Source organism: Sander lucioperca, chromosome 3 (genome assembly GCF_008315115.2).
Source record: "Sander lucioperca isolate FBNREF2018 chromosome 3, SLUC_FBN_1.2, whole genome shotgun sequence".
NCBI lineage: Eukaryota > Metazoa > Chordata > Actinopteri > Perciformes > Percidae > Sander > Sander lucioperca.
In genome coordinates, this window is record NC_050175.1 from 13,620,180 (window position 1) to 13,632,809 (window position 12,630).

Here is a 12,630-nt window from a genome sequence, read left to right on the forward strand (position 1 = left end):
TCAAGTTATTTTGTCTCCATTCCATTTTGCTTACATGCTGCTAATTTGGTATCTGTAACTATTTTGCCAAATTCTTATCCTGTAAGCAGTTGACATGTTCAAAAGTTTAAATGTATCATGGAGTGGCTGGTGATCTGATGAGTGTGATGTTCTAGTAGGTGTGAATTATTATACTGGCAAATGGAATTATCATCTCTTTCAATATTAATTCATGTTTTGGTTGAACCATGCTCTGAACCCTTAGTTAACCACAGTGTAGACAAACCTTTAGTTATATTATCAAAACCACTTATTTAGAGGAAAAACTTAAGTGAATGCACCTGGAAGGTTGATAATAATCCCTAAATCCACTAACTGTGTGCATGTGTACAGCTATAAAGCTAAAAAATGAACATCTTTGAAAAAACTGCACTTAAAAAAATCTTATACAGTACCACTCAAAGGGTTTGGACACACTTCCCTATTTACTTGAAAGACAAAGTGTGTTTAACTGCACACATATATTATATTGTATAACATTTTGGACAAAAAGCTTATTTACTTTCATATTGAAAATGTCAAGGTATTTCTTTAAAAGGACAATTCCGGCGCAAAATGAACCTAGGAGTTAATAACATATGTGTACCCAGTCGACCGTTTTCTGGGACATGTTTTCATGCTAATCGAATGTGTATTTAGCTTGAAACAAGCTAGCGCAAACCGGTGATTAGCTGCTAACGCTACCTTTCGGGGCAGAGGGTAAATCACTATTTTATACCACTAACAAGGCTCAAAATAGCACCACACTTCAACAGTAGCATAATAAGGGTCCCTACATGTAAACCGAAGCATTGAGAACGTTTACATGCGGGCGCCATCTTGGAAAACGACCAGTCGAATCACGAACGCTGTGTTTGAGCTATGTTACTGGTTACTGGTTGCAAGGCGTTCGTCGTTCGACTGATTGTGATTGTTTTCCAAGATGACGCCCGTATGTAAAAATGAACACTACTGTCTTTATAATCTATCTTTTTAATAAACTGTCTGTACACTTACAAAGTTATCAATGCTTTTGTTTACATGTAGGGACCCTCATTATGCTACTGTTGAAGTGTGGTGCTATTTTGAGCCTTGTTAGTGGTATAAAATAGCAATTTACCCTTTGCCCTGAAAGGTAGCGTTAGCAGCTAATCAACGGTTTGCGCTAGCTTGTTTCAAGATAAACACATTCGATTAGCATGAAAACATGTCCCAGAGAACGGTCGACTGTGTACACATCTGTTATTAACCCCTAGGTTCATTTTGCGCCGGAATTGTCCTTTAAGTTTCTGTATTTGAATTCGGCAGTACTAGCATTCAGAAAGAACATGTATCTGACAATGCACATCTTGTACATGATCATTTCCTGTTGATATAACATTAATTTCTTGTACAGTATACCATAACTACAGTCAACAATAAAGTATGAATATTTGTATAGATATGTATGTATATATTACGACGCAGCTTGTGTGGTAGCAGGATAAACACAGCTTCAACTAACAACGGTACTTGGTAGATTTATTTTTTATTTATTTTTGTGTGCCAATTAGCGAGCGTTGATAGCAACACTATTGTGAAGGCTTGCTTCTTAAACTTAATCAAACTTAACAATCAATCTTAGTAGCTGCAGCTGTCCTCATTACTTTTACTGTAGTTGTTGAGGTGAGGTTATTATCGTGTACTGCCTTGTAATTGTATACTGCAGGTCATTGACTCTTCAGTGCTCCCTTGCTCATTGAATTAGTGACCTAATCAACGTCTGTGCTGCACTGTGGAAGAATGCTTTCAACAAAAACGGTGGTGTCTTCTTGATCTTACAAAGTGTTAATGAGGCAGGACTGTGCTCTGCTAACCTGTAACCATGGCACCTGAGAATGTCAGGCAAGAAAAGACTTGAACACTTCAGAGCCCCTGCCAAAAACACACACACATTCTCCTACTTCCTCGCTTCCTCCCTCCCCCTTCCTCTCTGAGCTCCAGGTTTTATGATTACTTTGTTCCTGTAGGAAATATAACCAAGCACCTTTCCATCTCTCTGGGTTCAACAATGTTGGATGCTGAGAGTTTGGTTCATGGGCAGCCATGTGTGTGTGTGGTCACGTCCATTTGCACCAACACATTTGTGGAAGTGAATGTATTCGTACGGGGGACACACAAATCTGATCTTATCATGGTCGCTTTACGAAACACAAATCTGATCTTATCACTGTTGCTTTACGACACACAAATTTGATGTTATCACTGTGGCTTTATCTTCCTACTGTCATCTCGCCACACACACACACACACACACACACAACACACACACTGAACGCAGAAACCTTGCCAACTGAGCTCTTCCTTCCCCCTCCTTTTTTAAAACAATATAATGAGGCTGGCTGGTCGACCCATCATTCCTCTGGCCCTGCCTGACGTAATACGGGGTGAGATAACATCTGGCTTGGTATTTCTATTACCCATTAGAAAAAGTGGAGGATATGGGGTCAGCACTTTAGCGTGAGCAGTAGCCAAAGAGAAGAGTGGTTCTCAGAGAACCAACAGAAGCCATTTTATTTTTTACCCATTGGTAAAACGTGTACCGACTGCGATATGGCTTCAAGGAGTTTCCCACTATGTGGAATGGAAGATGGAAATAAGTTTTGGGTTTGAGATACCGGAAAAATTAAATGAGAAGGAGCAGCAAATTTGTCCAACTGCCTCACTTTTCTGATACATATTTGAATTGGGTCAATGACGAATAAGGGTTGGCCAGATGAAAAAAATTAAAAAAACTTTGAAAAAGCCTTTTTAAAAGGCATCCTTGAGTTTCGTTAAAATGTATATTTTGTGTTATTGTACATTTTATTTCATTTGAAATAGGATTTTCACCATTTTTTTTATCAAAGGTAGGACCAAATGGACCTAAAATGTCAAGTGGTGTAACCACAAAGGAATGATTAATATTTAATATTTCATCGACTACATTGTTTGTGAGTGCACTCATACAAATATAACTCCTATTTCCAAATTTCACCCAAAAATAGATTTTATTAGGATTACTTCTAAATTTAAATTATATTTGTTATTGCAATATCAAGTGGTAGACGTGCTGGAAACATTTGTTTTCTAAATAATCTTGGACAAATTGTGTAAAAAGTCTTAAAACTTTGTTTCTACAGTGGAGTAGAGTATTACATTTTATCAAACATTAATTTACCTGCACATTATCATTTTTTCAAGAAAAATACTGGTTACCCCATTTGACACAAACCAGTTACACCACCTGACGTGGTGCTTGTAAGTGACACTAAACTCAAAGTTTATTGAACTTGGCGTTTAATTTCATTTCAATGACAAATATTTAAATATATTTAAAATTCATTAGATTAAATTAAACAACTAACATCTTAACAAATTGTGTGTGTATGTGTGAACAGTATTTGTGTGTGAGAAAGAGGTAGATAGATCGGTAAAAGAGAGAGGGAGAAGCAAGTCTGTTTAGGGTTGTGCATGCTCTTTAACATGTTTACAGGTAAAGCGCTCATATTATGCTTTTTGGGATGTCATAGGTTTACAAAGTGAAAAAGCCCATTGTCCTCCCCAAAGGGACTTACCATCTCCAACAGAAAACACTGTTCACAAACTGCTCCAAACATCTCTATTGTAGTCCAGACTTTACTTCCGTGATGAACGTGCGTCACTTTGTAACACACGTTATAATGCTCGCCTAGCTGCTAGCATGGCACGCCCTCATACTCTGCTTCTGACTGGCTAGTAGTAGGGCTGAACGATCAATTGCATTTGCAATAATATCGCGATATCTTAAAACGCGATTTCCTAATCGCAAAGGCTGCGATTTGGTCACATGACTCGCGAGAGCAAATCAGTCTGCACTCCGCAGAGAAAGCATCAACTAGCACGCTAACGCTACGCCGTACCTTGAGCTGATTTCTGTCATTCAAACAACTCTGAGTTGTAGTTTAAAACTTTTACAGCCATTTTAATAAAATTAAGGGTTTTATTTGGGCTTGAGTCTATACTTGCAGTTAATGGATACAGGCACACAGAACTCAAGGCTCGGTTGGCAACGATTAGCTCTGATTAGCGGTTAGCTCCGTTATAAAGATATGGAAAGGAGGAGCTGCCACTGAGAGGGGTAACAATCAGACTGATAAATGACGTTCGGGGAGCTTTCACAGCAGCGTGGCCGCAGTGTTTCAACAGTTTTATTAGTACAGTTAATCCCACGGCAAGAACACCAGCAACTAGCTAACGCAACAATAGCCTCTCTGAACAAGTGCACACGGCAGCACGCAACTTCACGAGGGGAGGGGCTGGAGGCAGCTACTCTCTGTGCACTGTAAAAAAAATACACTGTTGTGTGTGTGTGTGTGTGTGTGTGTGTATATAGATATATACTATATACTATATTTTTACTTATTTAACTGTCTAGTGTGTAATTGTGTGTTCATACTATAAATTATTATATTGTTATTCTTTGTTGAATAATACAGAAGACAAAGAGCTTAAAAAAATAAAAATCGCAATTAGATTATTTTCAAAAATCGTTCAGCCCTAGCTAGTAGTCCTTACCTAGCTACTGCGCATGTGCGACTCCCAACAAAGATGGAAGAGAAGTGAGATGTCTCACTCTGTAGCTAAAACAGAGAGCTTAACACACAGGGTGAAAAGAGGAGCTGCAGCAATGTGCAGTACAACAAAAATATGGTGTTTTTTGAAAATTAAATCATGTAAAACTATTCTGGTACAACCTCTAAATGCAATTATTAACCTGAAAATGAGCATAATATGAGCTCTTTAACTTATTCTGGTGCATTTATCTGAATTCAATTTGATAAACTGCATTTTTTCAATGGCATTTTTAATATTTAAGTAACATTTTATACTTAAATTAAATAATCCTTATTGGTATTTTAAAGCTGCTGTTCTTGTACCACATTAGAGGTCACAGTTCAACTGCCTCATTCTATGTTATTAAATTGTTAAGAAAGTATTGTAACATTGCAAAGGAATTTTAATTTAAGGGTAAAACCTTTTTTAAACACTAAGTCCTTGCACTATAATGATTTAGCCTAGCCTAGCTAAATAAGCTATCTTAATAAAGTGTTGGATAAATTACCTCCACTTTTAAAAAATACAAACAATGAACACATACAATTAGTTCTAAATAGTAATTAAGTTCATATAACCTCTTGGACCAGTAACTGAACTAGTTATATTTGAAAAGATTGGCCAAAAATTGAGAGGCTTGTAATAGGAGTCAAACCGGTAACCGGTTACACCATTTGACATTTCAATGTAAAATCAAATTTGTCAGGCATTATAATGGACACATATATCAGCATATGGCCTTTGTGTAAATAATCAAACATAATTTTTACACTAAATACTAATTTTTATTCAAAAGAATGTTTTTCAAAGTTTTACTTGGGTCATACCATTTGACATGTGAACCAAAGAACTGAATTTAACCTAAAAATGTCTTATTAACTTATATTTATCAGAGAGTTATTAACCTTGTGATGCAGCAGTTATGCTGATCAGGGGTCCTTTTCTCTGATGTAACTTCCTGTCATGTGGTCTTCTTGCTGATTTCAACAAAATGGCACCTTAAATGGTGGTTACTGTCGGTACACGATCCGTTCTGCCTGCACGATCCGTTCTGCGCATGCGCAAGATAATACTGTTTTACCGAGGATACGACCTGCACGATCTGTTCCACGCTAGCCTATGGCTAGCCTCCACCGGGAAGCTAACGTTAGTTTAGCTAACAGCTAATTCGGCTAACTGCTAGCTGACAGCTAGATTCAGTCTAAAATAACGTTAACTCAAACGTAATGGGAAAAGCAGGCTACAGCTAAATTAAGACTTCACAGTAATAACAATAAAGACAAGTATTGAGTGATTGTATTTTAAATGAGCACAAGTAAAGTAGAACTGAAGGTAACAGCTGTTATATATGTTAGGTGTTTGTTATATATGTTAACGGTTATTTTCACGTTTTATTTTGAGGGTCTTTTAAAGTTATTACATGCTGTCTCAGCTAGCAGTTAGCCAAATTAGCTGTTAGCTAAACTAATGTTAGCTTGGCTGTCGACCGGAAGCGTGGAACAGATCGTGCAGTGTCGTAAATCCTCGTACAACAGCGCATGCACGAACATTTTGCACATGCGCAGAACGGATCGTGCAGGCAGAACGGATCGTGTACCGACACCTACACCACTTGACATTGCAGGAAGCTAGCATGACTGACAGGATTCCCTAAATTATTAAAATAATTATAAGCATAATTTTAAAATATATTGTAAATACGTATAATAACCTTTAATTTAGGTTAATGCCCAAGTAGTTTATGGGATCTTTTATTAAGAAATTTGACCTTTTTAAGCAAGATAAAAATTTTGGTACAAAGTTTTGACGGTTACCCCAGTTAGACATTTTTGCCATTAATCGCCAATTATTCTCTTAAAATTAATTAAAACCAAACTCTTTGAAATATAGCCTCTAAAAAAGTATGTATTAACATAATTTGTTTGTTTTTTTAAATTTAATGTATTTAAATTTAATGTAACCTTATAGACACAAAAAAATGGGCGTCACGTCATTGACCGTATTATAGATTGTTATAACAAGAATTACAATTGAACCACTGGTATATGGCTATAGTTATAAGCATGGACACAGAACTAGGGAAACCTCCACGGTAGAGCTTAGATCGGCCCAAAAAAATCAAGCCCGAACCTGCCCGAGCCCGAGCACGTTGTGTCCGAGCCCGGCCCGGCCCGGCCCGACACATTAACTGTAATTATGAGCCCGAGCCCGATTTAAACCCGACAATTTTTTAATACGTGGGCCGTTATAACTGACGTTCTCAACTACAATTCAGAGTTGTTTGAACTGGAGAAATCTGTTTAGAATAATACAACAAGGACGAAGCATGTAAACTGCGCTGTTTGTTTAGAATGGAACGGATCGCAAGTGGATCCGAATGAAGAAACGTAAAAAAAAAAAGAAACAATGATGAACAACATATTGTTGTCACTGCCCACGACTTGTTTAAACTGCTTCCATACCTCCGACTTTCCTCCACACTTGCTCAAAGTTAATTCTCCTGTTTCTTTTTTTCTTTACATCTTCAAGCTCCCGGTGTGATGCGTGCGAGAGGAGGAGACTCCGCGCATGAAGTGCTGCATTTTGTAACTGCAGCCTAACTTTTGTACACATTTGTTACTTTTATATAGCCTATATATATATATATATATATATATATATATATATATATATATATATATATATATATTTATTATATTTCTGATTATGGCATAGCTATCTCCCCACCCAAATAGGATAATAAGGTAATGGATTAAAAAAAAAAAATAAAAAAAATTAAAAAAAATTGCTTGATCAAGGGTCCGGCCCAGGCCCGGCCCGGCCCGGCCTGAGGATGTGGCGGAAAAAAAACGGCCTCGGGCTCGGGCTTGGGCCGAGAATCTAAACTCTACTCCACGGTACAGTGAGCTAAGGCTCCTGTCTTGATTTTTCCATGCCATAACCTTAATTCCTCACTGATGATTCTCTTTGCATTAAGGCACATCACAGAGGAACTGCAGTTGTACCACAAAACTCCCAGAGGTACTAAATATCTGGATATAGAAACAGACATCATACATTTTGAAACTGCAATCAATTAGAGCCAAAAAGATTAGTAGATTAACGGATGGTTAGAAAATTAAAATCGGCAATGTGACTATAAATGACAGTAAAATATCTAACTGTTGGGTGGACAAAACAATTCATTTGAAGATGTCACCTTGGGTTTTTAGGAAATTGTGATGGAAATGTTTCAATATTTTCTGTCATTTTAAAAGGACAATTCCGGCGCAAAACGAACCTAGGGGTTAATAACAGATGTGTATCCACTCGATCGCTCTCTGGGACATGTTTTCATGCTAATCGAATGTGTTTGTAGCTTAAAACAAGCTAGCGCGGGCCGCTGATTAGCTTACAACGCTAGTATTTGGGGCACAGGGAAAGTAAAAACAATCGCTTATTATACCACTAAAAACTCTCAAAATATCACCACACTTCAAGGGTAGCCTAATGAGGGTCCCTAAATGTTAACCGAAGCATTGAGAACATTGTAAGTGTACAGACAGTTTATTAAAAAGATAGTTTAGAAAGACAGTAGCTCCCAAGACGGCGGCCGCTTGTATACGAGAATGTGAATGTCTTTATAATCTCTTTTTAATAAACTGTCTGTACACTTACATTGTACAGACAAAAACCAAACAATTAATCTTATCAAGAAAGTAATTGGCAGATAATTCAAAGTTAGTTGCAGCCCCACAATCAAAACAGGAAAGCAAAGAGTACCAACACGTGCTGGTATCAGTCTTTGGGGAGGACCAAGTCAAATCTCAAGTCATTTGAACCTATCCAAAGTCAAATTCTTCTGCCAGAGAAAGCCTCAAATCAATTTTTTACTAAACAAACTAGGAGTCAGGACTAAGGTCTATTATGTTTCTGAACAATGACCATCACAATAATAGCGTGGCAGTAGTTTGACTGGATTTTAACATTTTCCTTTCAAAGCTGAATCATTAGTATTTTGTCAATGGCCGAGGTAGTGTTTTAATGGAACCTTTATTTTGACAAAAAAGGCTGTGCTGCAAATTTTTCACACTCAAAAGCAAAGGTCAGAAGAGCTCAGAATAAAATGTTTTTAAGGTGGTCCCACGTGCCTTACGCTCTAAGGACACAATGTCAGGACAATCATAAATCTAATCAAAATGATTAATAATTGAAAAGTGTGAAAACTTCACAATACATCTCACAACAGGCAAGTCCAATTCAGATCGCTAGTCCTGATTTTGGTGACCTGGCTCTTATCTATGCCTTAAGTTTACAGCTCTAGCAAGTACAACTGCTACAAGTACATATTTTTCAGAATCAAAATAGGTCTTTATATTTTAACACAGACATGCCTCATCATGTTGCAATCCTTGCCACATCTTAGTAGTTATAAGATCTAGGCCTATAAACGACTGTTAAATGGAGTTAAGCAGGTCATTATAACCTCCAGATAAGAATCCCGGAAGAAAGTAAAGAAGGAAAGTCAGCTCATATAGTCATGAGACCAAAGTGTGATGGCTCTCCAGCTCTCATTATTGTGCCCCCTGGGCATACCTTTGCAAGACTATGCAGCACAAGCTGATACCATGCTGACATGTCCTACCTTCAAGCAGCTGTATAACCTAGTAATGTAAGGCAAGTGGTGGCTATTCTTCTAAACATCTGGTGCTCATGGTCATATGAGCCTATGAAAACCCAGGTATAGTAGTTTCAGGGGACAGTGTCGAATCACTGCTTATAAACCTCTCTGCTTAAATAACAAAGAGAGGGACTGCAATAACGGTATTTAAAATGGCATACCTCTCTTTGCACATACAATATAAGATATACTTAGTTGGTATTCTCTCCAGTTCTCTTTGGGTAAAGCGCATGCAAGTCAGCTGCCTGACCAGAAGCTGCAGCTCTGCAGGGTGTGGGGAAGCAGTGGGGGCTGCTAGATAATATCTACAGGGGAGTACTTCATTCATAACATCAACAACAGACACACATCAACTGAGACTGAGACATTTTGGTGACATTTCTTTTTTAAACCCAGTCCAATGCCACTGGAAAAACTTGATCAGTCACCTTAAAATGGGCATGTGTGTGTGTGTGTGTGTGTGTGGTGCAAAAGGATGAGAGCGTGAGATAACAGAGCACACCCAAGTCGTGCTAAAAATCTATTCTGGAGCACAACACAGTGATGCGAGAAGAAGACCCTTTTCTACCAAGTCACAGAGCACTAAAACCTGATTTGATGACCAGTTCAACCATCCACTATTATGTTAGAGACTGTCACTTGCAATAATAAAGCTCTATTACCAGTTTGTGAAACAGATCAAATCATGCTGACTGCTCTGAGGAAACCAGACCAGCATTAATTCATCAGCATTAGTTCATTAGACTGCTATCAGACTTCCCAGAGCAGCAGCACAGGAGTGTCGCTCATGTAAGCTGGGGCATGTGACCAGCTCAGGCCAGCACTGTGGGAAATTAGACAGTTTTGCACTAAGACAAAAGACAGGCACCAGCTGCTCTGGTGTTTCAGCGAACAAAGGATATATCAACCAAAATACCGTATTGCGAAATTAGATATTATTTGGAATGATATTTTCTCCATCTTACAGGCCACAACACAGTTAAATGACACCATCTGCTGAATATATCGGACTGTTCAATTGAACAACAAATGTATGCAACTGCGTGGCCATCACATCCACATTATTATTTCTTTTAACTTTTTAAACACTGTGAGACTGTCTTTTGATAGTTGCATAAAAGTGCCCACTAAAGTGCCATTAATCACATCTAAAATAAGGTTAGTTGATATAATAAAAATGTTTCTACCTTTAGAGACAGACTATTCAGACCGTGGTATCTCTCACACCAACAAGATAAATAAATCATCAAACATATCATTATCTAAAATATCATTATCTAAAATGACATAGCGTATATATAGAGGATTTTTACCCACATCATTCTCTCCTAATCTAAACTACCATCACATACTGGATATATTATGATACACAGCTCTCACACACTGTGTAATAACAACACTGTGTGGTCAATATTGACTTACGTTTGGCTTCATGTCATCATCTTTTTCTATTCACCCCGAGCTCCTTGGTCTTGCACAACGAAAGAGGACTAGACAGGAAATCCGTGGAGAAGAGGAAAAGATACAACTAACAAACACTAATGTTGGGATAAGTGTTCAGCAATGTCTGCAGCAGGCCTAAAAGCCTGAAGATTCATCTAGAAGAATGTTGTTTGTTTTTAAATTTTATTTTTTTTAATTATATTTTTTGGTCCTATTTTTTTAACAATGATACTCGTGTGAAGCACTTTGTGACTTTGTTCTGTAAAAGGTGTTATATAAACGTATTATTATTAAAACATTTAACTCTTACTAGATCGCAAACAGTCATGAGATGGGCGTACAGAGGTTTTACAAACAAACAGACAAAAGCATCCAGTTTAAATGGACTTGGCAGCCACTCAATGTGGCATTGACTTGTTAACTGGCAATGACTGCGTGTCTTCTTGTCCGACATCTGAGAGAGCTGGCAGAAATGTGTCAGCTGCTCTGAAGTGTACTCTTTTATCTGGTGAAGAGAGGCTCTGTCTCTGTTGTCTCATGGTAAAGAAACCGCTGCTAACATCAGTCAGCTACCGCAGCTACAGTAACGTTAGCTAACGTTAGTTAGCTTAGGTTAAGCATTTAACGTTAGGGCTAGTGAGCTAGCCATTTAGCCTGCTAACGTTACGCCCGTGTGTGATTTGTTTTTTTTTTTCTTGCTAGACAATGTGTCACCGTGTACTTTACTTATTACGTGCAAGTCGCAGTATTACAGCGAGTCGCAGTGTTACAGCCAGACACCAGTCAGCAAACGCAGCAAATGCCAACGGGATCTGGGCTGGGTGCCTAACAGGCAAGAGGCAGCATGCATCGGGGGACCTGCCACTCAAAACCCCCAATCAGTCACTACGATCCTCCGCGCCAATTTGACAACACTATCAAGCCCAGAGGAAGGCAGTTGACTACTCAGATAGTATCACATACCATTCTCTTCACCGTTGAGACTCAGGAAGAGCTGTGGCGTGGCTTTTATCCATCTATCGGCGGTGCTCTCGGTTAGCCTTGGAAGGAAAGCCCGGTAGAGGTTGGAGAGATCCGCTTCGGCTGCAGCTCCAACGGAAGGTTGCTTTTTCATAATTGTGCGACTCCAGACTGACGCTGCATGACGAGCCGGCTGACTCAGCCAGCTCACTGTCACATGGCTGAGGCGGAGCCTGTCATAGAAATATATGCAGATACCGCATTGGCCGCTGCTGTTCATCGGAGTGATACGTCGACGCAGCCGCCATATTGGGACGGAGTCGGGCCTCCTAATCGTTCTCTTACATACGCTATAGATACTTGTTTATTAAAAATGTGGGTTTTCATACCAAAATACTGTATCTTGTGTAGATAAGTACGCGACTTTAAGCTTTAAAATAATTTAAACGCGGATTTATATTTTAAAAAATCATTCCCCCCCCCGCTTTTATTTCGCATTAACATCCAAAAGCAGCTAGCCTGGTTGACACCAGACCCTTCTCAGTTGTAACTGAGAGTGGCAGAGCAGAGCAAATCTCAAATTTGCCGGAAGTCCGTCAGGGTTTTCCCAGGCTAAAAAGCAGCACAAAAGTCGCACAAACGTCTGGCCTTTTCAATTAGTCTTTATGCTCCGAACATAGACTGTAAAAAAGAATAAATACAGTAATCATAGACATATGTCTATGTACAGTCAGTCATTGGGTCAGAACGGATCACCGTCCCAAAATGGCAGCGGCAGAGACGTATCTCACAAGCCGGATGCGGTATCTATGCATATATATCTATGGGAGCCTGCGGCCACATGTGCGCTTTATTTTAGTAAATATAGTTTATGAATCTTAATAAAGCCACGCTAAGGGAGCCTTATTAGAAACAGTCACAAATGAGTCATGTCA

At 38.7% G+C, this 12,630-nt stretch overlaps 1 protein-coding gene across 4 annotated transcripts in view; it reads right to left on the bottom strand.

The window, feature by feature from the left end:
• The window catches only part of LOC116037623 (transient receptor potential cation channel subfamily M member 7-like), a 48,294-nt gene extending 36,414 nt beyond the window's left edge, over positions 1–11,880 (bottom strand). For 2 of the 4 annotated variants that reach the window (XM_035999321.1, XM_031281579.2), the window contains exon 1: positions 10,715–10,741. In XM_035999321.1, the coding sequence (XP_035855214.1) occupies positions 10,715–10,726 (12 nt within the window). In that variant the 5' untranslated portion in view covers positions 10,727–10,741. Of the gene's footprint in view, positions 1–10,714; positions 10,800–11,698 lie in introns of those variants that run through there. The other 2 variants (XM_031281577.2, XM_035999322.1) reach the window with 2 other exon arrangements.
• Between the last annotated feature and the right edge of the window lie 750 nt (positions 11,881–12,630).